The 22,519-nt window shown below is 51.6% G+C and overlaps 2 protein-coding genes across 6 annotated transcripts; one reads left to right on the top strand and one right to left on the bottom strand.

The window, feature by feature from the left end:
• Positions 1-3,203: 3,203 nt before the first annotated feature.
• Positions 3,204-18,392, bottom strand: GCC1 (GRIP and coiled-coil domain containing 1). 5 transcript variants are annotated; one of them, XM_029615551.1, is made up of 3 exons: positions 18,240-18,392; positions 14,449-15,527; positions 3,204-6,200 (listed from the first exon to the last, which is right to left on the bottom strand). In XM_029615551.1, the coding sequence occupies exons 2-3, from the start codon at positions 15,499-15,501 to the stop codon at positions 4,896-4,898; spliced, it is 2,358 nt and encodes a 785-aa protein (XP_029471411.1). In that variant the 5' UTR covers positions 15,502-15,527; positions 18,240-18,392; the 3' UTR covers positions 3,204-4,895. The 5 variants fall into 5 exon arrangements, with proteins under 5 accessions (XP_029471411.1, XP_029471408.1, XP_029471410.1 ...); XM_029615548.1 differs by having other exon boundaries at positions 18,235-18,390; XM_029615550.1 differs by having other exon boundaries at positions 14,449-15,610; positions 18,240-18,386.
• A 10-nt stretch (positions 18,393-18,402) lies between these two features.
• On the top strand, positions 18,403-22,405 carry LOC115098718 (ADP-ribosylation factor 5). The gene is made up of 6 exons (XM_029615552.1): positions 18,403-18,580; positions 18,900-18,980; positions 20,301-20,410; positions 20,605-20,676; positions 20,983-21,108; positions 21,495-22,405. The coding sequence occupies exons 1-6, from the start codon at positions 18,514-18,516 to the stop codon at positions 21,579-21,581; spliced, it is 543 nt and encodes a 180-aa protein (XP_029471412.1). The 5' UTR covers positions 18,403-18,513; the 3' UTR covers positions 21,582-22,405.
• Positions 22,406-22,519: the final 114 nt, after the last annotated feature.

The raw sequence follows: 22,519 nt of genomic DNA, 5'->3' as shown, positions 1-22,519 counted from the left end.
CATTGCGTCCAATCTCAGGCGTAGCTCATAGTGCTCATCACATGTAAATTCCACGGAGACGAGGCCATTCTTTATTTACATTCTGCCTTTCTGCACTTCAAAGCGGACATCAAAGCGGATTACATTCAGGTACTGTAGGTAGTCCCCTATCCCCACAGGGCTCACAATCTAAGTTTGTACCTGAGGCAACAGAGGGTAAAGGGACTTGTCCAAGGTCACAAGGAGTGACAGCGGGATTTGAAGCATGGGTTTCCCTGGGTTGCAGCCTTCTTAAGTTATTACCCCCTGATCCCTGTGCGCTCAAGGTGCACTTTTTAACCTGTGAAATCTCACGCTGCCCGGAGCAGGCATAAAGTCTTCCCGCACAAGGGCTCAACTTAAAAGCTAAAAAACTGCTTTCTGTTCTTCCTCCTACTTAATATTATCACGATACTAAAGTAGGAAGAACCATAGAAAGCAGCACCATGCAAAAAAAAAAAAAAAAGACTTGACATAAAAAACAAAACAAATTTCAGATGCACAATATACACCCTCCAAGGCGTGCATATTGTGCCAGTAAATTAGCTGCTGTGGTATAAAACGGGTGCTCATAAACTTGGCATCCCTTTTGGTAACCCGCACACACAGGGCACTTAATACCAATGTATTCACTGCTTCATTTACTGCCGATTGGTCCATTCACTGTCACATGTCAGCGAAAGAACCAATCCCCTTTTCATAAGGCCGTCCTGAAAAGGACCAATCGGAAACAGCCCTGCTGGTGGGGGGAGGGAGCTCCGGCCAGGCCATTGTGAATGCACAGCCACTTCTCCTGGGCGCCCGCTGCAGAGCGCTAGGGATGCACAAATTATCCACTGCCTCTCCCTGTTAGCGCGGCAGCTCATTTGCATATTGCACTGAGCGCCCAGGAGAGGTGGACGTGCGAGCGATCAAAAAAAACGTGCGACCAAACTTTACGCAGATGACATTACATCGGCCCCAGAGGAAGCGAAGAGCCAAGATTACCTGTGGTAGTTTTGGTGTAACGTTTCTGCATGGAGATCACCCGCACAGAGCAGCAGTTACAATCCCAAACGGAGGCTCGGGAGTGACCTGCATGCAGCGGTAGTTACAGCCTTGAACACCTTGCTGGGCAGACTGGACGGAGCATTTTGGTCTTTATCTGCCATCCCTGACGACATTGGCCTGTCCTCAGCTCCTACGAGAGACAGAGACAGACGGGAATCTGTACCTGAGCACTCACTGACTACACTTTCAGGACGTACTAGACTTCTAGAAAGCATTACAAACATCCCTTTAGTTGCTGGGAGCGCGATGGAGCAGTGCACTTGAGCTGGGATGGGATGGATGGCGGAGGCACCGTTAACAGAGAACAGAACGCGTTCGGCGGAAATGAATGCAAACGGCATCCTGGTCGTCCCCAAATGGAGAGGTTTTTTTCTCACTCCCGGGGAGGTGTCAATAATTGACCTGCAGTTTCAGCGTAATCCCCTTCCATTAAACACTCTTGAGTTTCATGCCCAACAGACACCGAGGGTATTGCCGCAGAAGGCCCTTATCGCTTATTTGTTCCAAGGCAGAAAATAATCACGATCGCCTCTCCCTTTAAAATTCTTCAGCAATTAGACAGACTTCTGCTTCTCTGCGTCAGTACCGAGTCCTTGCCTGTCATAGTTCAAGTGATCTCTTTGGTAATATTTAGCTTGCACTAAGTAAATCTTAGCAGAGCAAGTTAAGCAATACCAGGAGGGTTTATACACACAGCACTGCTGGCAGCCAAGAAGAGAACCGAGTTTAAATGGAAGTGAGCTCAAATTCCCTCAATTACGCAGCGGGACCACAGACTGGGGGCAAATTACAGAGCAGCAAAGCTTAAGAGCTACAGCGAAAAGTATTTACCGCAGTTCGGTCTGGATCTGCCAACCGCATCAGGGCCTTGCCCTAATCACTCCAGCAAATCCCTTGGACGTTGACACGTACTCCCCCCCCCCCCCGGGACCTGTCCAGCCAGCCGCGGAACGGAAGCGGCAGCGTGCCACGTTCCAGCGAGGCCACGTGGCGGCTATGGCCAAGGGAAAGTGCGCACTCTCATCCTGAACACGACACGAAACACCGCGAGCCAGGAGATTCTGTTAAATGCAGGGGGGGTAGGGGGTTACATTTTTTTTTTTTTTTAATTATTTTGACCCAACAGTAAACGGAGTCAAAATAAAAAAAAAATCAAAGCTCTCCACCTTTAACACAGGCTCCCGACTTGCAGTACTGTATGCTGTGTCCAGGGGTGAGGGCACACTTTTTCACTTGGCCTTAGGTGCCGAATGACCTGGCCACGGCTCTGGCATCCTGTGGCCCTGCCGCTCCTCGCTGGCGGAGAGGAAGGAGGAGGAGGAGGCGGCCACCGTTTCTGGTGGCCCCCGCAGCCGCTGCTGTTCCTCACTGCCGCCGCTGCTGCTGCTTCTTCTGGCCCTGCTGTTCCCGGCGGGTGGGAGGGTGGTTCTGAGCCGGGCAGCAGCGTCGGCCCTAATTTTACCCGCTGCCTTTTAAAGGAGAAGGGGGGGGGAGGACACCGGGAACAGGCGCAGCAGCTCCCCCTCCCTCCGGCACAAAACTCTTAAGGCGTAAGGGGCTGTATCGGCAGGAAGGGGAGATTGCTCTTGGGAGCGGTGGTGCAGTGTCAGAAGCAGAAGAGAGGTCAAGGAGGATAAGGCCAGGCTGAAGGCCTATGAATGAACCATGCCAGCCCACCCCCATGGCACAGTAATCCCATCGGCTGTGCCGTCGCTCCTAATGGCAACGCACGGTCACCTATAGCCCTCCAAGGCCAGCCAATATTTCCTCTAATGCCCGCACAGTATTGCCTCAAGCGTACTTAAAGCAATTGGACACTGCATGAGACCCCACCCTCAGGGACAGAGATTCGAGACACGGGCCTCCGGGGATACAGAAGTCTGCTTCACGCACAATGCCCTAAACAAAGCTAGGAATGTTTTCAGGTCCCGGCGTGGTCGTGAGGCCGCACGGACCGGTTACCACGCCGCTCTCCTCCGAGCACTGGAACGCCCAAGGCTGTGCGGGCCCCTGTAGCCTGGGCCGCCAGGCACGAGGCAAAGCCCTGGCGTTTAAACCTTTCCCCCGCACGGCTCCGGGAAGGGCTCATTGAACCGGGTGAGACTCCTCAGACCCCGCCCTCTGCCCAAAGCAAGAAACACACAGCACAGAAGACAACAGTGAGAGAACCAAGGCAGATTTATAAAACTGAAGCTTCCCAGCACTGCTGGGGCACAATTCAGCGTAGTCAAAGTACCTGCTCCGTGCGGCTGCTCCACCCTACAAATGTACAGGAAACAAAGACAGGCAAAGGTTATAAGTGCAAGCAAACCCCTGCCAGTGATCAGCGGCTGGCTGCAGCTGGAAACGTCCTTAGCCACATCCTCCCGCCGGCATTTTCAGAGGGCTTCTACCCCTTAAAAGCTCCAGCTCTCTCTCTCCCCAGTTTTCTTGGTCCCTCAACCAGATCCACTTTGTGCGGCTCTGCCAGAACGGGCCGGGATGAGAGCACCGAGTTTTGCTGAGGCTTGTGGCGTCTTCCCTGGTGGTCCACAGCACGGCTTCCTAGTCACACAGCATGGCTACCTATCTGGTGCAAAACCTTCTGGACTCTTCTTCCAGGGCGGGGGAAGAGACAGACTAATGCTATCACCGCCCCGGGCTGAGGAGCATCCTCTGATACTGCACCTCTTTAGCAAAAGATCCCAAGAGTCAACCTCAGGGATTCGTGGCAGGCGTAAAATAACCAAGCTCCCAAACACTGCCGTGCATTACAAAAGTTAGGCTGGGCACTGGTCAGAAGATCGGGAAGAGGCTCTGGACATCAGCCCCTTTGCCCTCCTCCTCCTCCTCCTCCTGTAGTGTACAACAAGTACCTGGCGTCAGCATCACCCAATCCAGACTGTGCTTAGGAACGTCACAAGTAAAGTCTCTCAGCTGTCACCAGAGACAGTAACAGCCAGAACTAAAGGAGCTTCCTTCCCGGGACGTCCGTGTTTATGCATGGATACAGCCCCCTCGGGTCACCCCTGACATGACCTCACATCTGCTGGGAATAGGACAGCAAACAAGGTTATCAGGGACACCCACCCACCCAAAGTAGGATAAATAGCTGCTGAACGGCTGCAAACATTCATTTTAAAAATTGAAAAAAAAAACCATATTTGGTCCCACTGTCAAGGAGCAACACGGCTGCTAGGAGCCAAGAATGAAGCACAGGCCAGCGCGAAAGCATTGGCCACACTGGTGGGGAGCTCCAGAAAGGGGACATTATATCCTCCCTACATAACCCTAACCTGAGACCGCAGGGGGGCGGGGGGCATCTGCCCATGCAGACAACACCAGACTTCACCCCTGCAACCGAGTGGCTGACTCAAGCTGCGCCTGATCCCAAAGCTCTGGGCAAATACGCAGGTCCCAGCGCATCCACGGAAAGGTGGCCCCCAACGGGCATCTTAAGAAGATTCCCAGGAAGAGGGTGGCGTGCAGACCTCTTCCTCCTCCTCCTCCTCCCATAGCTGCGAGCTCCCCGGGAAATCTGGCAGCCATGTCCATCACGCTGGCCGGGGAGGGGCAAAGCCCCCAACCACGAGCGAGGAGTATTTCAGCAAGACCCAGCTCACGTCTCGCTAAATTCTCAGCCAACCGCCCCCCCCCCTGCCCCACCTTACCTGCCTCCAGAAAATTGGAGAGCGTACCCTGCACATTCAGTGCTGATGCCGTGGGAGCCCCCAGCTGCCATTTACATAGGATAGAAAAGATCCAATTTCAAACAGATTCAGTAAAGAAGGTGCCTCTTCTCATCTCCTTAAGGGGGGCGGGGGTAAGGGCAGGTGGCAGGCAGAGTCTCATCTCTTGCTAGACGGCCACCAGCCGCCACCGACGCTGTGCCTCATCACCACCTGCTTCTCCTCCGGGCTGAAGTGCAGGATCGTCAGGATGGCGGTGAGGGTCTGCTGGCGCCCCAGGGAGTCCTGCAGAGTCAGGAAGCGGTACACTATGTTCTTCAGGTACTCCAGGTTGGCCCCTTCCCGGCTCTTGTCCCGCAGGCTCTTCTGGATCTGCTCCTGCAGGGAGGACAACTCGTCCCTGTGCTGCTCGCTGTCGACCAGGAGCCTCTCCTGGAGCTGGTGCACCTCCATCTCCAGCTGGTGTTTCTGCTTCCGCAGGGCCCCGATCTCCACCTCCTTGCGGGACAGCTGCTCTACGTACAGGAAGAAGGTGGGCTCGCCGGTAGAGTTCAGCTGCAGGACCTGTGCGATGTTGTCCTGAGAGAAACCTCCCGCTGAGAGCTCAGGGCTGGCTTCAGTCCTGGCTGCCACATAGCTCTTGGGGACCTGAAGCCCATAGGGCGGGGGCATGGATCTGATCTGTTCCAGCTCCTGGTCTTTTTCTGCCAAGATGGCCAAGGCCCGGTCCCTCTGTTTGTGCATCTCCTCTTCCAGCCTCAGTGTCTTTTCCCTGTAGGCTGCTTGGCATTTCTCCAGTTCCTGTTTGTGGCTTAGCAGCAGCCGGGTACTCTCTTGCTTCTTCTCCTCCAGCTCCTGGGCATGCTGCCTCTCCGCCTCCTCACCCGACAGCCGCAGGGAAATGTACTTTTCCTTCAGCTCCGCCAACTGCTCCTGCGTGTCCTCCAGCTCTTTGCCCAGGTGGCCATCCTTGCTGGTCTTGTTCTTGAGGACCACCTGAGCCCTCATCTTGTATCGCTCAAACTCCTCCTTGAGTTGCTTCAGCTCTTGCTGGTAGTACAGGGCCGAGGCCTTCTCGCCGTCTGCTGCCTCCGTGTGTTCAGCCAGCTCGATCTCACAAAGCTTCTCAATGTCCAGAGGACGAGGGCTCCTCTTGGCTGCCAGATGCAGCAGCTTCTTCAGCTTCTCCATCTTGTCCTTCAGCACATTAATGTCCAAGCTGGATTCCTCCACATTCAGGTCTGCCAAAGACCTGCTCGATGCCGCAATAGCCAGAGTCTTATTCTCCATGTCCAGCTGTACGATGCGTTCCTTCAGCTTCTGGATAGCCATCTGGTCTTTCTGTTTAGCTTTCTCGTAGGTGCCTAAGAGTTCAGAAACTTCCGAGATCTGAGACTCCAGGCTGGCCACCCGCTGCTCTTCCATCTGAGAGTGCTGACGAAGCTGCTCATCTGCCAGGGCCACCTGCAGCAGAAAGGACACACAGGTCAAGTCAATGTCACAAGGCCAGAGGCTCAGTGCGGGGAGAAAAGAAACATGGACAACCTGCAGCAAAAGGACGCAATGGGTCAAGGCCTCTGCCACGCGCCAGGCAACCAGAGGCTCAGTGTGGGCAGGGCCAGCTTTGCCGTGTGCGCTCTGTGGAGTTGCCAAGCACAGAGGGGCACCAGAGCGCCCTCCCAAAATGGCCACTGGGCCAGAGAAGAGCTGGGTTCCTGCTTCTGATAGGGCCAGAGGCCCAGAAGAAGGGCTGCTGCCAACTCCCGCCTATGGGAGATGATTTGCTGCTGAGTGCCGCCCCTTCCCTTACGGCTCTGAAGGGTTACTGCTCGCAGGGGAGCTGCGCTGAGAATCTGGCACCTGTAAATGCTACTTTCTGCCAACGGCACCTCTCTCTCCTGCACGGTACGCGGTCTGAACTGCGAGGAGAGAGAGAGAGAAATGCTGGTGGCAGAAAGCAACGGGCCCCTAGTGTAGCTCTTCTGGTGGCAGTGACAGGAATGGAAGATAAGAGCGAGGACAGGGGTGAGAAGGCGAGCAGAGATGGAAGTTAAGAGCGAGGAGGTAAGGATGGAAAGAAGTCAGCAGCATGAGTAACGCTGGCATTATTCACTAGGGGCCAAGGAATGAGAATGCACAGTACCTAAGAGCCTCACATTTTCAAGAACTGGAAGTAGGGTCACACAATCTTCCCCCATCAGTCTCTTTCTCAAGCCCCCATGACCCTCCCCCCCCCCCCCCCCAGCAAAACATCCCCTCCAAGAACAACGATGGGGCTCGACAACCCCAATGCAACGCACCTCGCCCCCCTCTCCACAGCACTAGTATTCTGCCATCATCTCTCTTCCCCTAACCCTTGCCCATCACCAGGATCTCCCTGCTGCCCCCCACACACACACTTTCTCATCTCTTTTTCTCTCTCCCCTCCACTATCTCTCTGGCCTCTCATATACACTCTCTGCCATCACCCCCGCCCTCCTCACTCTTCTGTGTGTCTCACTCAAACTCTTCCTCACTCTTTGATCACCATAGGAAAATTGGTTCTTACCTGCTAATTTTCGTTCCTGTAGTACCACGGATCAGTCCAGGACAGCTGGGTTTTGCCTCCCCTCCAGCAGATGGAGACAGAAAGCTTTGACTGACTCTGCCCTATATCCTGAGGTGCCACCTGCAGTCTGTCAGTATTAAACGATATCAAAGCAGAACCCAACTTCACTGGGACCACACAAATTCTTCCAACTCACAAACCCCAAGTGGAAATAGAACCCACTAGAACATCTGAGAACGTAAGAAAAGGATTGGAAAACAGGAAACACTTATCTGCAGATTGCATGCAAAAAACAGTGAATGAGCGGACTCTCTGTAACCTCTTCGCAGAAATGGGCGGGACTCTGGACTGATCCGTGGTACTATAGGAACGAAAATTAGCAGGTAAGAACCAATTTTCCTTTCCCTGTAGGTATCCGGATCAGTCCAGACTACTGGGATGTACCAGAGCTGTTCTACTCAGGGTGTGACCCTGAGAGTTCCGCTCGGAGAACACCCTCTCCAAAAGCCGCCGAGCCCGGATCGTGAACATCCAATCGGTAATGACGAGCAAAGGTATGTAACGACTTCCAAGTCACCACCCTACAAATCTCCTGTGGGGAAACCAACTGTCACTCTGCCCACGACATTGTTTGCGAATGAGTGGAATGAGCCCTCAACCCGACCGGGAGCGTCCGACCAGCGAGAAGATACGCTGACCCACTGGCCTCTTTCAACCACCAAGCAATCGTGGCTCAGGACGCCTTATGCCCTCTTCTGGGACCACTCCATAGTACAAAAAAATGATCCGACATACGGAAACTGTTGGTGACCTCCAGAGAACTCAATGCACATCCAACTTCCTAAGGTCCTTAGAAGAGGGATCCGAACTGTCCAAACCAGAAAAGGCCAGAAGCTCCACTAATTGATTCAAATGAAAAGAGGAAACCGCTTTTGGTAGAAAAGAAGGCGCCTGCATCGGTAACCCTTAAAAAAGGTTCCCTGCATGGGCAAGGTCTGAAGCTCTGAAATTCTGCGCGCCGAAGAAACAGCCATGAGAAAGACCATCTTCAACGTAAGATCCTTCAAAGTCACTCTCGAGAGGGGCGTGACACACAGAGCCTTGAGCACCAACTTCAAATTCCATGAAGGACAAGGGTTTCTGAATGGAGAACGCAACAATAATAAGCAGAATAAATGTTTCAAAACAGCTATGAACAGAATAACATCCAACAATTAAAAACTCATAAAAACTATTAAACATTCTCCAAACACCAATAAAATATTTCAAAAAAGCAGACATCACATAATATTAAAAAATTAAAATGGCAGTCAATCAAGAAAAATAAACTTAAAAAGCCACCTTTACTTACCCCCTCCAGCAGCTCTCCTACTCCTCTTCCATGCAGGCCGTAGCACACAGAAGCAGCAGTAGAGGCTGAAGCTCTATACTCATGGTCCTCTTGCTTACACACACCATACCAGTCATGCCCCCATGACCAGTTTTCTGTCTCTAACACACCACTCATCTCCCAGTCTTTGACACACACACACACACACACACACACCAATCACCTTCCTGAACAGTTTCTCTCATGCCGTACATACACACAGGCTTCCTACTCCCGTGTTCTACTTATTTATATGGGCTTCTCACTCTCATAATCACTTTCTCTGTCTCACACACACACACTCACCAGTCTCTCACTCCCATGCTTGTTCTCTCCACATGCACAGGCTTCTCGTTCCCATAATCACTTTCTTTCTCTCTCACACACAGACACCAGTCACCTGATCTCTCTCATGCATACACACACACACAGGCTTCCCACTCCCATGCTCACTCTTCACATGCACAGGCTTCTCATTCCCATAATCACTTTCTTTCTCTCTCTCACACACACACACACACACACACAACCAGTCACCTGATCTCTCTCATGCATACACACACACACACACAGGTTTCCCACTCCCATGTTCTCTTTCAGATAATCAGACTTTTCCCTCCCATGCTGTGTCTCACACACACCCAGGTTTCTCACTCCCAGGCTCACTCTCTTCACATGCACAGGCTTCTCATTCCCACCGATTAAAACAGCATTAAGTAAAAGAGCTTTCTCCACTGCCGGCCCTAAACATTGGAACTCTCTTTCAACAGACTTCAGACTAGTACAATGCCCAATCAACTTTAAAAAAAGACTCAAGACCTGGTTGTTCAACCAAGCATTCTCCTAATTTCAATAAAATAATAGACCTCCTACCAGTGAGCTCTGTCATTGGTAACCCCCTCAAGAGAACACTCGTCCTATTTATCTCAATGCAGTCAAACCTTAAAACCTATTAACCTCTGTTCTTAACTCCAGCTAGTAATAGGCTCCTCAAACTATATTATCTTATGTGTTAATCCCAGTTAATTGTATCCAAGTTCGATCATCCTGTTTATTGTAAGACAATCTCTTGTCATGGTTATTGTTTAGAATGGAAACCGATTTGATTGGTAATTCTGTTCACTAGAATATCGGTATATAAAAGTGCTAAGTAAATAAATAAAGAAATAATCACTTTCTCTCTGTTACACACACACCAGTCTCATTTCCATACTCGCTCTCCATGTGCACAGGCTTCTCATTCCCTGAATCACATTCTTTCTCTCACATTCACACACACCCCATCACCTTACCAACCAGTCTCTCTCTCATGCACGCTTACACACACAGGCTTCTCACTCCCATGCTTTCTTTCACATTCCCCCCCCCCCCCCCCCCCCCCAACACCAGGCTTCTTACGCCCATGCTTTCTCACATACCCAGATTTCTCACTTCCATGCTTTCTCTCTCTCTCTCACACACACACACACACATCAGTCACCTCCCTGAGCAGTCACTTTCACTGTCTCACATATACACACACATCAGCTCTCTGACCAGTTTCTCCCAATCACACACATGCTCTCAATCAAATACATTCTCTCACTTACACCCAGGCTCTCAATCACACACACATTCTCTCACACACAGGCTGGCTGCTTCTCTCTCACTTCCTCTCCCCCCCCCCCCCCAGAGGACAAATGGTAGCTGCAGCAGCCTCCTCCTCCAGCCCCCGCAGGCCAAGAAAAAAGAATCCCATCGGTCACGGGAGGCTCATGCTGCTGTCTCCTTTTCCGATTACCGGCTGCTTCAATTGCTCGGGGGCTGCTGCTGCCGCCGCTATTTTACCATACGGCATGGCTCTTTCTCCTTCCCGCGCACCGCGTATCACTTCCTGTTCCGGATCACGGGGGGGGGGGGGGGGGGCAGGCGCGGGAAGAAGAAAAGGCCAGCCGCAGGTGCCACAGCTTCTTCTATCACCGCTGCCGTTCCCACTGGGCTTGAACGTACTGATAGCCCGGTGGCAACGGCAGCAGGGAAGGAAGAGCAGCGGGAGAGACCGGGAGCACGCGACACACCTGCCGGTGCTTGGCGACACACCGGTTGAGAAGCGCTGCCTTAGAGAACACATCAGCTGACCAGTTCCTCAACCAGAGGGCCGAAACCACTGACACCATGGATCAAGCTGAAGTCCGCAGGAGATCATACAAAGCATTTGCGCTGTTGGCCACTGCTGCCTCTAAGCGTCCCGCCTGCACCATCTCTTCCTCCGAGAGTGCCGGATTGCTTTGTAAAGATTGCACCCAATGAAGACCCGCTCGTAGGGCAAAGCTGCTGCACGTGGCAGCCCGTGCCCCCAAGGTGGACACCTCAAAAATCCGTTTAAGCTGTACTTCCAATTTGCGGGCCTGAAGATCCTTAAGGGCCGTGGCTCCTGTCACCGGAATAGTAGTCTTTTTTGTGACTGCAGACACCGCAGCATCTACCTTTGGGAGCTTCAAGACCTCCAAAGCGTCTTCTGGCAACGGGTATAGTTTGTCCATCGCTTTGCTGACCTTCAGGCCCAACCCTGGGGTGTCCCATTCACGGAACAGGAGGACGGTGACGGAAAGATGGAAGAGAAGAGACGTATTCAGACCCCTGAGGCCCACCATCACGGGAGTCCTTCTGTGGGGCTTCGATGCCCAATTCCGCTAAGATTGCTGGAATAAGAGGACTAAGCTCAACCCTCCGAAAAAGACGGACCACCTTGAGATCATCTCCGTCTGGCACGCGAGGAGTAGGACAGCTTACCTGACCGCCCCCGGAGAGGGCTTGTCCAGAGGACCCAGCTCGTTCTGATCGGAGTCCTCCGATGTAGTATCCTCCTGGGAGTGGACCGCACCGGACCGTAGGGGACGCTTTAGACGTGGCCCGGAGTCCCTATCCAGGGGCCTGGATCGCTTGGATAAGTGGCACCCAGGGTACGACCCGGAACCCCTCTCTGGGCGTCTCTTATGCGATTTATAGGCCTTATGGAGGAATTTAATAAAATCCGCAGAAAAGGATGATGAGGAGGAGAGTCTGAGGCCTCCTCGAGGCCGTTCTCCCCAGCATCTGCCATATCTGCCCGCGGCATACTCCCTCCCCCCCCCCCCCGGGGGCTGCCTGCTGCGGGGACAAAGGAGGGGGAAATCGACCCTCCCTGCATCGCGAGCTGTGTTGCCACGCGAAAAGTATTTAAAATGGCTTCTGTTCCCCCACTTAGCGGGAACAGGTCCTCCGGAGGAGAGCTGAGGCCCCGACTCCTTCCTGCGGCGTGGGCCGGCCGAATCGCCACCTTCGCGGCTTCATTTGACGTGCCCCCCCCACCAGGGAGGCAGGCTGAGCAAAGACCATCGCGGGATACGCGCGGCAGGCCGAATCACGCGGCATCAGCAATTCGGCGCAAGAAGGGAAAAGGAAAAAATAAAGACGCCGTACCAGCTAAAAACCACTTGGTCCCCCCCAGCCCCCGGCGAACACTGACTTCACGGCAAACTGCCGAGGGAAAACTTTTTTTTTTAAACCTAGCTGCTCCGCGGGTCCTGCGCCGAATAGGGTGAGTGAGCCGGGCTCCCCTGTATCACCCAAGCTGGGAGAGGATGCTGGGTCCCCAACCTCTCCAACTCCGGCAGCCTCAAGGACCGGGGGGGGGGGGGGGGGGGATGGTCCCCTCCGAACCTAACAACCCCCTGGGAGGCAGTGAAAACAGCTGCTGAAACTTTTTTTTTTTTTTTTAAAGAGCCAGTCCTGACCTATCAGCTCTAGACTAACACTAACAACCTATTCGTATCTTTTTTTTTTTAAAGCAAAACTACCACAGACTGCAGGATTTTGCACCTCCACCATCTGCTGGAGACAGAGAAATACTGACAGACTGCAGGTGGCACCTCAGGATGTAGGGCAGAGTCAGTCAAAGCTTTCTCTGTCTCCATCTGCTGGAGGGGAGGCAAAACCCAGGAGTCTGGACTGATCCGGGTACGTACAAGGAACACTGGTTCTCTCTCACCCCTCCACACCCATCCTACATCTGGCTCTCACTCTCTCCCCCTTCACCTCTAGCTCTGCTACCCTTCCTCCTCCTGTCTATGGCTCTCTGTCACCCATCCTTGTCCCCCCTTTCATGCTTTGTTCCTCTTCACCACCTCTGGCTCTCTAATGCACCCTCATCACCACTCTGAGCCCATTTCTGGCTCTTTCACCCAACCCTCCCAATAACTACCTCTGGCTTTCTTTCACACATACTCTCCCCCATTTGGCTTTCTTTCACCCTTCTGTCTTTCCCCCAGTTCTTCCAAACCCCTTTTACCCCCCATGCCTGCCTAAATCATGTCAACTCCACTCTCCCCACACTATTTCACAAACATGGCTCTCATGCAACTTTCTATTCTGGCCTTCTCTCCACCCCTCCAATACTCCCACCCGGGCCCCAGTCTCCCTCAGATGGCAGCATGAACACTGGGGAGGAATAAAGTGCCAGACAGATTCACTCCTCTTCACCACCCCCACAGCATCTTCTCATCTCCTCCTAGCTCTCCCAATATTCACCCCTTCCACGTCACTCTTCCCAGCAGCATTCACCCCTTCTTCATCACCCCACGCCCCCAAACATTCACACCTCTCACCTCCTCAACATTCATCTCTTCTCACATTGCTCTCTCCCTGTCCCCACCCCCACCCCCCTCCAAATATTCAACCCCTTTCAGCATTCACCCCTTTCCCCCACCTCAAATTATTCTGGCCTGACCAGAGCTCTGGGTGACTCCATCCTACTCTCTCTCTATTAAGTGAATCCCAAGTCCTGGGAGCCCAGTGATCTGCGGACCTGAGGCAATGTTCACTAAAGCCTTTTTCCTTTAGAAGCACAAGAGAGACCTCTGCTTCAGGCAGCAAGTGCCGTGGGGTGGACAGGATGGGGAGGGCTGAAGCATGGCGCTGACTGGTTCTTTTTTGCTGTCCTGTCAGCCACAGCCTCACCCCCTCCCCTCCTGTCCTGCTATATACAGACAGGAGGGAAGAGGCAGTGCAGGGATGAGCAGAGAAAAGCCTCTGCTCCAGCCCTCCTCTCCTATTTCCACTGCAATCGGCAACAACTGTGAGGACAGGAGGGGAAGAGCTGGAGCAGGCAGCAGAATGCCTCTTCTCTGCTCCAGCCCTGACTCTCCTGTCCTCTGCACTGCTGCTCAGTTGCCATGAGGACAGGAGGGCAAGAGCTGCATGCAGCTCCCGAGCCACAAGTTGGTCACCCCTGCACTAGGGAAAAGATGGTGGTGGGGTACTGGTTAGACTGGAGCTGGCTCAGAGTGCAGAGAAGATAGAGTGCGCGGCTGGGATAACCACCAAATCACACCTCCTTCAAAGGTTCACTGCTGCTTAAGCCACGCAGTCTGAAGAAGGTCGGTGCTGGCCCCATAATCTAGCGGTCAGAGTACGGCAAAAACCACTGATGCAATTTTCGGTCCCACTTGCATTACTCGCTGTTCAACTTTCAGCTAGTCACTTGCTTTCCCTGTGCTTACAACATGATTACAAAAGCTCTTTGGGGCAAACCCTTTGAGATCATGTAATTTATCTTAGGCAGAGCTGCAAGCACCAACAGCACCCCAAAAACAAGAGAACCCTCTGGAAATAGTGATCCAGCCAGTCTACGTGCGCCGGGCAAGCTAACAAGCAGTCCGACATGAGGGCTGTGCTCATCTTACACAAATGGCTCTGGAACCATAAATCACAAAACACATTGGGGATCCTGTTTGGCTGAAAGGCAAAATACTCAACCGAATGATCATTCTCCTTACCTTCCTCATCTCTTGCAGCAACTGCATCTGGAAGTGCTTTTTCACGCCGGCCATCTCGTCCTGGAGCTGCTGTACGCGCGGATCAGGTTTGTGCCTCTCTTCCTGCACAGCCCGCAGCTCACTGCGCAGCTCCTCCAGCACCTGGCTCAGCTGCCGGGCCCGAGCCTCGTAGCCTTCCACGCGCTCAGCCACATCCACCCTGCTGGCCAGCACCTCGCGGGTCTCCTCCAGCCTCAGCTCGCAGTCTTGCCGTAGGTCCCGCTCCTCCTGCAGCAGCTTCTGCAGCTCCCGCAGCATGAGGGCGTGGTCGCTCTGCTCCTGGGCGCGGTCATGTTGCTGGGTGATCAGACGGGCCTTGGTCTCCACCAGCTGCTCCTGCAGGACCCTCAGCTCAACTTCCAGGCTGCCTTTCTCCGTCTCCAGCATCTTGCTCAGCTCTTCCATCTCCTGTTTCATCAGCTTCTTGTCAGCCTGGTAAGAGGCTTCCATTCGAGACTTTTCCTGCGTCACGGTAGCCAGGGCACTAGTCAGGGTTGCCAACTGTGCCTTTAGCTGAAGATATTTCTTCTCGGAGTCGCCAGCTGCAGCTGTGCCCTCACCACTGGCAGTGCTGACGCCACTCTCAGAACCGCTTGCCTCTTCAGACCTTGGCACAGGGGTTCCAGCCACAGGAGCCACATCAACACCTGCTGTATCTTCCTCAGGCAACTCCCCCTTGGCACTGGTCACACTGGTGCCAGTGTCCACACTGGTGCTTGTGCCAATGCTGTCCTCACTATGCACTGAACACAGATCATCTGTAGGCTCCACCCGGGAAATGACAGCACCTACTGTACCAGTGCTGTCCAGGCAAGCATCAGCTTCCTGGGACACTGACAGCACTTTTAAGCTAGCCTCCAAAGCCTCTTTCTCCTTCAGAAGGCTCTTATAGGCACGGACCACATCCTTGAGGCGAGCCTGATACTGCAGGAGCTGCTTCCGTTGCCCCTCGATAGTATCCAGCAGCTCTTTCTTGCTTGGCCCGCCGCCAAAGCTCATGCCAAACTTCTCCATAGTCGCCGGATGGGAATTTCACGCCGCTGCTTGGATCGCCCAAAAGAGAAAAGAAAAAAAAATAATTTTCAGGGATGGTCCAGCAAACTCATGAGTATCACAGACAGATCTGCAAAGAGACAAAGTAACACAGATTTGTAATATTTGAAATTTTTTTTTTTATTGTATGTTGTATTATACTTTGCTCTATTCTGCTTTCAGCAAGAAATAAGTGAAAGGACAAACAAAAGTGTAAAATCAAAGCAGGTCTTACTCCTAGACACTTGTTTGGATGCACAGCTCTCCCTGAGGACATGCCTCAGCTCTTTCTCTGGGTGTGGGATATAACAAAGTGACAGAAGTGTGAGCTTCTGCTTACTAGTGACGTCTGGCTCATCAGGCTTCAGGCCACTGCTACCAATCAGTAGCCTGCCTAATGACGGTGTGCTATGTTAAGCCTTCATCTCTAATTTACTGCCACCTGTACTGATGGGAGTGGTTAAGCAAGAAAGACCTCAGGAAGGAAAACAGGATAGGGAATTATAACACTAAACCAGTTGCCTGGATGGCAGCCTAGTTAGGCCATAAGGTATTTTTTTCTGCTGTCATGTTTCTATGTTTAATTTGGTTGTTTTGTTGATTGATTTTAAACAGTGAATTTTTTAAATCAATACTGCTGATTAACAACACTACTTTTCAATTTCTTTCTAAGCCCGGAGCCGTCCTCATTCTCTCCGGGTCCTCTTTCCTCATCTCTTGATTTGCTGTTCCAGCAGCAATCAAGAATTAGTTAATTCTCGGGCCGATACAGTAAGGTGCGGTAGAAAGAGGTGCGTTAGTGCCCGGCGCACCCACGTTTGCCGCACGCACAGTTCGGATCACCTACCGCTCAATACTGTATTTAAATGGCATGCAAATGCAAGCCGCGTCCATGAAGCGCAATCCATTTTAATGTATAGGCGCTATACAGTGCCTATACAGTATCCTGGGTGCGCTGGTACCTGTCATTTCAAACGTCATTTCAAATGACAGGTACCAGGAAGTGGATGGTTCTCCTACAGACCCTGCTGCCTTGAGCGCCCGGCGCCAGCAAGTCCCAGCAGCCGGCGATCGGAGGCAGGGAGTGCAACAAAGCACCCTCCTTCGAACGGACAAGAGAGACGAAATTTCACAGTCCCAAACCAACCCAATCCAAGCCCCAGCAGAGAGAGATGAAATTTAGCCGCCCAGTCCCAAACCAACCCAATCCACAGAAAAAAAATGCTTCTCGCACTTAGCCGCCCAGTCCCAAACCAAACCAACCCAATCCCAAGCAGAGAGAGACGAAATTTCACAGTCCCAAACTTTCCCCCAGCCCCCGCTCACCTGCCCTGGCCGCGGCCACGCAAGCCCCCAGCAGCAGCAGTAGAAGTAGAAGGGCGGCGAGAGAGAGCGGCTTCAGCAGCCCCGCCAGCGAAGATGAATACGTGCACGCCTGTACATCCAATATGGGCGCTCAAGGCAGCGAAGGCGCATGCGCACACACCGTGACCGGCTGGACGTCGGAGGTCACGGCGTGTGCGCATGCGCCTTCGCTGCCTTGAGCGCCCATATTGGACCTACAGGCGTGCACGTATTCACCTTCGCCGGTGGGGCTGCTGAAGCCGCTCTCTCTCGCCGCCCTTCTACTGCTGCTGCTGGGGGCTTGCATGGCCGCGGCCAGGGCAGGTGAGCGGGGGCTGGGGGAAAGTTTGGGACTGTGAAATTTCGTCTCTCTCTGCTTGGGCTTGGATTGGGTTGGTTTGGTTTGGGACTGGGCGGCTAAGTGCGAGAAGCATTTTTTTTCCCTGTGGATTGGGTTGGTTTGGGACTGGGCGGCTAAGTTCACCACACTAACGCAAGGGTCAGGGTAGGCGGTAAATTAGTAGGTTAAAGACGCGGCAAGATAGCATGTTAAAAAGGCAATAGTCGGGGCGCACTTTACTGTATGGGAGGGAATAGCTAATCGGATCGTTTACATACATATACATGCCGCGGGCGGAAAGGGATACGTGTCGAGTTAAAGAAGCGGTAAGGATCGGTAAAAACATAGTGAATCGCTGGTTAGACTTACACGGCGAAATTGTGAGTACACAGCGGGTTAGAAACGGGCTAACAGCGGCCGCGCTTTTGTGAGGTATGTTTAGGAATCAATGAAACCAGTAGTTACCGTTTCGTACTCAAACATGCCAAGAACACTAAAAACAAGATATTATTTCGTTCTGTTTTTTGTTTTTGTCAAGTTGAAGACTCATTTAAATATTTCAGAATGTACCCAGTCATCTTTGTCTCCTACTGCATCTTTGGCCTGGGGTCTGCAGGTAATGCAGCCTCTCGATCTAATGCATGCACGTTTCAGCAGCAGTACTGGGGACAATCCAGAAGAGCTGGCACGGTTTCTGCCATTCTTTTAACCACGGTGAATGCACATGGCTTCTGCAGAACCCCTGAGTTCTGTGATTCGAATCTGAAGCACTCTGTGCGCTCTGCAACTGCTGCCATGGAGGAAACTAGAGAAAATGATGCATCTCTGAAACTGTAACTCTACCATGCTACACTAACTAAAAGCCTTCAACACAGTAATTCTGGAGAGAGGAGGTAGACGTGGTGGTGGGTGGGGGATCGGGGGGGACCCGTACTATGGAGACGGAGGAGGGATTGGTACAGCAGCAGGTGAGATTTGCAGGGTGGGGGTGGAGGAGGAGGCAGGGAATGTGTTAAGCGCTGCAGCTGTACCTCACCCACGAGGATCCGCACAGATCATTCCGTAAAGAGCACGCAAGCAACGAAGCCCATGGTTGCAGCCAGATCCGGATCCAGCCGAGCCCGGCACCGCTCCAATCTCATTTCCGGTTCCGGGTCAAGTGCAATCTACAGCCGAACCACGTTGGCAGGTAGGGGGCGGATCCACTCTAATGAGCTCCTCCGGTGCGTTCTTCTGAGGGTGACGTGGCGCGTTGCCGTTGGCTGGACTGCTGTGGTGCCGAAAGCGGAAGTGGCATAGAGCAAGCAGCCATGGGCCTGGCCATCTCTTCCATCTTCACTCGCCTCTTTGGCAAAAAGCAAATGCGGATCTTGATGGGTGAGTTTGAGTCTTCAGCCTTAGTCTGCTCCTTCTTCCTTGTCCTACCTCCTCAACTTTAGGTGGTGCCTTTTATTTTTTCCCTTGGTTCCCCCGCCTCCTTTAGGTGCTGCTGCTGCTCTTTCTCTGTCTCCTTGCCCTTCTCCCTGCCTTTGTTTGCTGTACCTCCGGGCGATAATCTGTTTGTGAGCACTGATGCATTTTCTTATTCTTTTTCAGTTTTTAATTTCAGGCCGTTCTCTGCGTGGAGAGAGTTTCTTGGGAGCAGTTGCTCCTTGGCTGCTCCTCCCTCACATATTCTTTTTCTCTATTCTTTCAGTTGGACTTGATGCTGCAGGTAAGACTACGATCCTGTACAAGCTGAAGCTGGGGGAGATAGTTACAACCATTCCTACCATTGGTAAGTGAGCGTCCAGCTGCATGTACTCTGGGTACCAAGACAATGGCCTTCCCCCCCCCCCCCCTCTGTGTCCCACTCTGTGTTATTTATTTTGCAATAAAATATCCAGGGTATGTTGTTATGGTGCCATAAAGATGACATAAGTAAAAGAAAGCATATACAGAAATTTAGACATCAAAGAGGAAAGAAATATTCAGTAGGTAGCTGCACCTGTTTGTGGTGTTAACAATAGCTATTTAATCAAGCTATGATGATAGACTCAGGCCAGTAATTGGGTCTGTCTGGCAGGTTGCAAGTTCTGTAAACAACAAGATGTCCTAATGGAAATGCAGCCATTTGCATAGGTGGGTCTGTCTGGTAGGTTATGCAAGGGATCTAGGGGCCAGATGTTCAGGTAATTGCCATGCTTGTATTGCTGGCTATGAGAGATCTTTGGGGTTAGGCATGGGAAGAGTGGGTAGTGGGGGTCTGGTACTTCAATCATCTTGGGTAGAGCATACAGTGGAAGAAAACAAAAAGACTATCCTGGATAAGGAGAAATCTTGCAGGTGGTCATCTTCTGTAGACAGAATAACTGGGCAAATTGGATGAGCCAAATGATCTTTTTTTTTGCTATCAGCTACTATGTTATTGTGTTGTAAAGAACCCTCGGCCCCTGTAACAATGACCCTAGCTAGCTGGCCATCTAGTAATGCCAAGACACAGTTTTCCAACTAATGTGCTGTATAGTATTCCCAAAGTCATACTTTAATCTGCAAATGTATTTTCCTACTTTAGTTAAGGATATCTTCCAGCTGTTCAAGCTTAACTGCTTATAGGAGATTGCTCCTCCTTTTTGTCCTGCGAAATGTAACCAAATCAGACTGCTGTCCAGGCTAACAAACTTGCCTCCTTTCCCTTGCTGTATCAGTCCTTCTGCCACTGCTACTTGTTGGTTGACCATGCCTCCTCCTCTTGAGAGCCTGACACAGCTGTTTTGCCACTCTGTGAGTGGGGTTTTTGTTCCCTTTTTTGACCCCTTACCATTCTGAGTAGTTAAATATATACACTTCCCTACCTTAAACCAACATGTAGGACCTGCCCTGTTTTTCACTCTAAAGATCCCCCAACTCTCTGTATCTGTCCCAAGCTTGTGCTCTTTGCTGATGTCCGTCTTGACAATTTTGCTGAATTCTGAGCTGTCTTGTTGCCACAGCATTGTGACTGAAGGAGAAGCACAGCTATGAGGAAAGTTATTGTCTCTGCTCACTTGCCCTGTGTCCAGGATAATTTTAGCACAGTAAAACAGTGTCTAAACAATCTGCCTTGGTTTCTCTTCAGGTTTCAATGTGGAGACAGTTGAATATAAAAACATCTGTTTCACAGTTTGGGATGTAGGTGGACAGGACAAAATCCGGCCCTTGTGGAGACATTACTTCCAAAACACTCAGGTATGAGAGGGGTCTTAGTGACACACAAACAAAATACCCTTGTGTAGGAACCACTGAAGGAGCATCCATGTATAATTCAATTGTAAACTTTTTTTTTATTTTTTTTACCTGCGATTCCTGTGCCTCCCGCTGTGGGGACTGAGCTTTGCCTGAATGGTGTGTGCTCTGCCTAAAATCTGTGCTTGCCTCTGTAGGGACTGATTTTCGTGGTGGACAGCAATGACCGGGAACGAGTTCAGGAGTCGGCGGAGGAGCTGCAGAAGATGGTGAGGGATTTGCTGCAGCAGTGTTTCAGGCTTAGATACCATGATTAGCTGCTGTCTCCAAAGCTGCTCTTAGGTTCCTTGGGGCATGGGAAGAGGGAGGACATCCAAAGAAAAGTAAGGATAACGAGGACACTGATGGGATAGGGAGGGGCCCATGACATTTATCACTGATGAAGAGTAACACTAGATTTCCTACGGGGGGGGGGGGATTCCTTCTCTCTTGTGGGCATGAGCACTGATGTAGGGCTGTGCATTTTGGACAGGTGAAACTGTAGTACTCATTTTCCTGTCTCTTCTTATTTTCAGTTGCAAGAGGATGAATTACGAGATGCTGTACTACTTATCTTTGCCAACAAGCAGGATTTACCCAATGCAATGGCTGTCAGTGAGCTGACAGACAAGCTGGGACTCCAGAGCCTCCGCAGTCGTACAGTATGTACAGCTTCTCTCTTATTCTGCACCGAACATCCTCCCTATCCAGGCTCAGAGAGAGAGAGAGAGTGCGTGTGTGTGTTTGTGTATATATTTATACCGCATTTCGGCACTTCAAAGCAGATTAAATTCAGGTACTGTAGGTATTTCTCTATTCTTAGAGGGTTTCCAATCTAAGGACCAGATTCATTAAGGCTTTTCTCCCATTTTGGGTCTATGGGGAAAAACCTGTAGGGAATCGGGGGCTAAGTTGGTACTGAGGCCACAGAGTAGTGAGAGCTCTGCAAGGACTCCCATCGCATTCCTCCTCCCCCCCCCCCCCCCCCCCCCCCCCCCCCCCCTGTTCTGGTTAATGCTGCTGCTGACCATGACGTCTTCTCTTACAGTGGTTCGTCCAGGCAACCTGTGCAACCCAGGGCACTGGCCTTTACGAGGGTCTGGACTGGCTATCCTATGAGCTATCCAAGCGCTAGAAAGACCAGCAGCATCCTTCATGTACAAAAATATTTATATATAATTGTTTTTCAACTTCAACCTCATCTGGATTATCGGCGAGCTTTTTTTCTGGTAGAACTGGAAACTCCCCACGTGTCTCCACTACAGGCTGCAGCGAGGGCAGCAACAGTGCAGGCTGAAGCCGCTTGTGCCGGCCTTTGACTTTATGACAAATAACAATGCAATGGAAGAGAAGGGCCTGAGCTATGTGCCAGAAGGGCACAGCTGTATCTGAACTAGAAACAAAGTCTGGGGGGGTATCTCTGCATACCTGTCAGCCACTTCTTTTTTCCTGTTCACTTTTAAAATGTTAGGAATCGTTTCTTCTGGGGGGTGGGGGTGGGGGCTGAGGTTGGGGCCAAAAGAACACTGACTGAGCTAGGGTAAGACTGTCTCCGGTTGAAATCCTTTTCCTTAGCAGCAGGTGCTGCTTCCCTTGCACCCTAAGGGTTTTAGGACTACCAGGATATGGTGCCACTAGGCCCCACTGAAACTGAACTTTGCTTTAATGGGTGGAGGCATGTGGTTTCTGGGGGTGGGGGTGTGAACAGCTGGCTCTGTAAGTTTAGAAATATAGACTTGAAAAGAAAAAAACAGTTTTTGTAACTGGTGCATTACCCTTGTGTCAACTGTAGAGACCTACCTCACGGTATAACTTTACAATCTGTGTATTCTGAGCCCTTGGCCTTCTGGCCGGAGCCTGAAGCTACTCTTTATGTGGATAGCTGAGCCTCGGCGTGATAAGCTCTGCTGTGCGATTGGACCTCTTAGATTTTAAAAGGGTGTAGCTTAGTTTTGTTTGTGGAACATGCACATCCTCCCTGCTACTTTATTGAGGATTTATGAATTACTTAAGCTGAGGCACTCAGTGCTGTACAAAACTCCAGCCATCCTCAACACCAAATAATCAGCATTA

This window comes from Rhinatrema bivittatum, chromosome 9 (genome assembly GCF_901001135.1).
Source record: "Rhinatrema bivittatum chromosome 9, aRhiBiv1.1, whole genome shotgun sequence".
Lineage (NCBI taxonomy): Eukaryota > Metazoa > Chordata > Amphibia > Gymnophiona > Rhinatrematidae > Rhinatrema > Rhinatrema bivittatum.
The sequence above is the reverse complement of the archived record's forward strand: the minus strand, read 5'-3'. Positions and strand labels throughout refer to the sequence as shown.

Excerpts from the sequence above, each read along its gene's own strand:
- GCC1 (XM_029615551.1), bottom strand. The coding sequence starts at position 15,501 with ATGGAGAAGTTTGGCATGAGCTTTGGCGGCGGGCCAAGCAAGAAAGAG. Across the intron at positions 6,201-14,448 it reads TGCTGCAAGAGATGAGGAAG|GTGGCCCTGGCAGATGAGCA; the intron begins GTAAGGAGAATG and ends TTTCTGCTGCAG.
- LOC115098718 (XM_029615552.1), top strand. The coding sequence starts at position 18,514 with ATGGGCCTGGCCATCTCTTCCATCTTCACTCGCCTCTTTGGCAAAAAG. Across the intron at positions 18,581-18,899 it reads GCAAATGCGGATCTTGATGG|TTGGACTTGATGCTGCAGGT; the intron begins GTGAGTTTGAGT and ends CTATTCTTTCAG. Across the intron at positions 18,981-20,300 it reads TACAACCATTCCTACCATTG|GTTTCAATGTGGAGACAGTT; the intron begins GTAAGTGAGCGT and ends GTTTCTCTTCAG.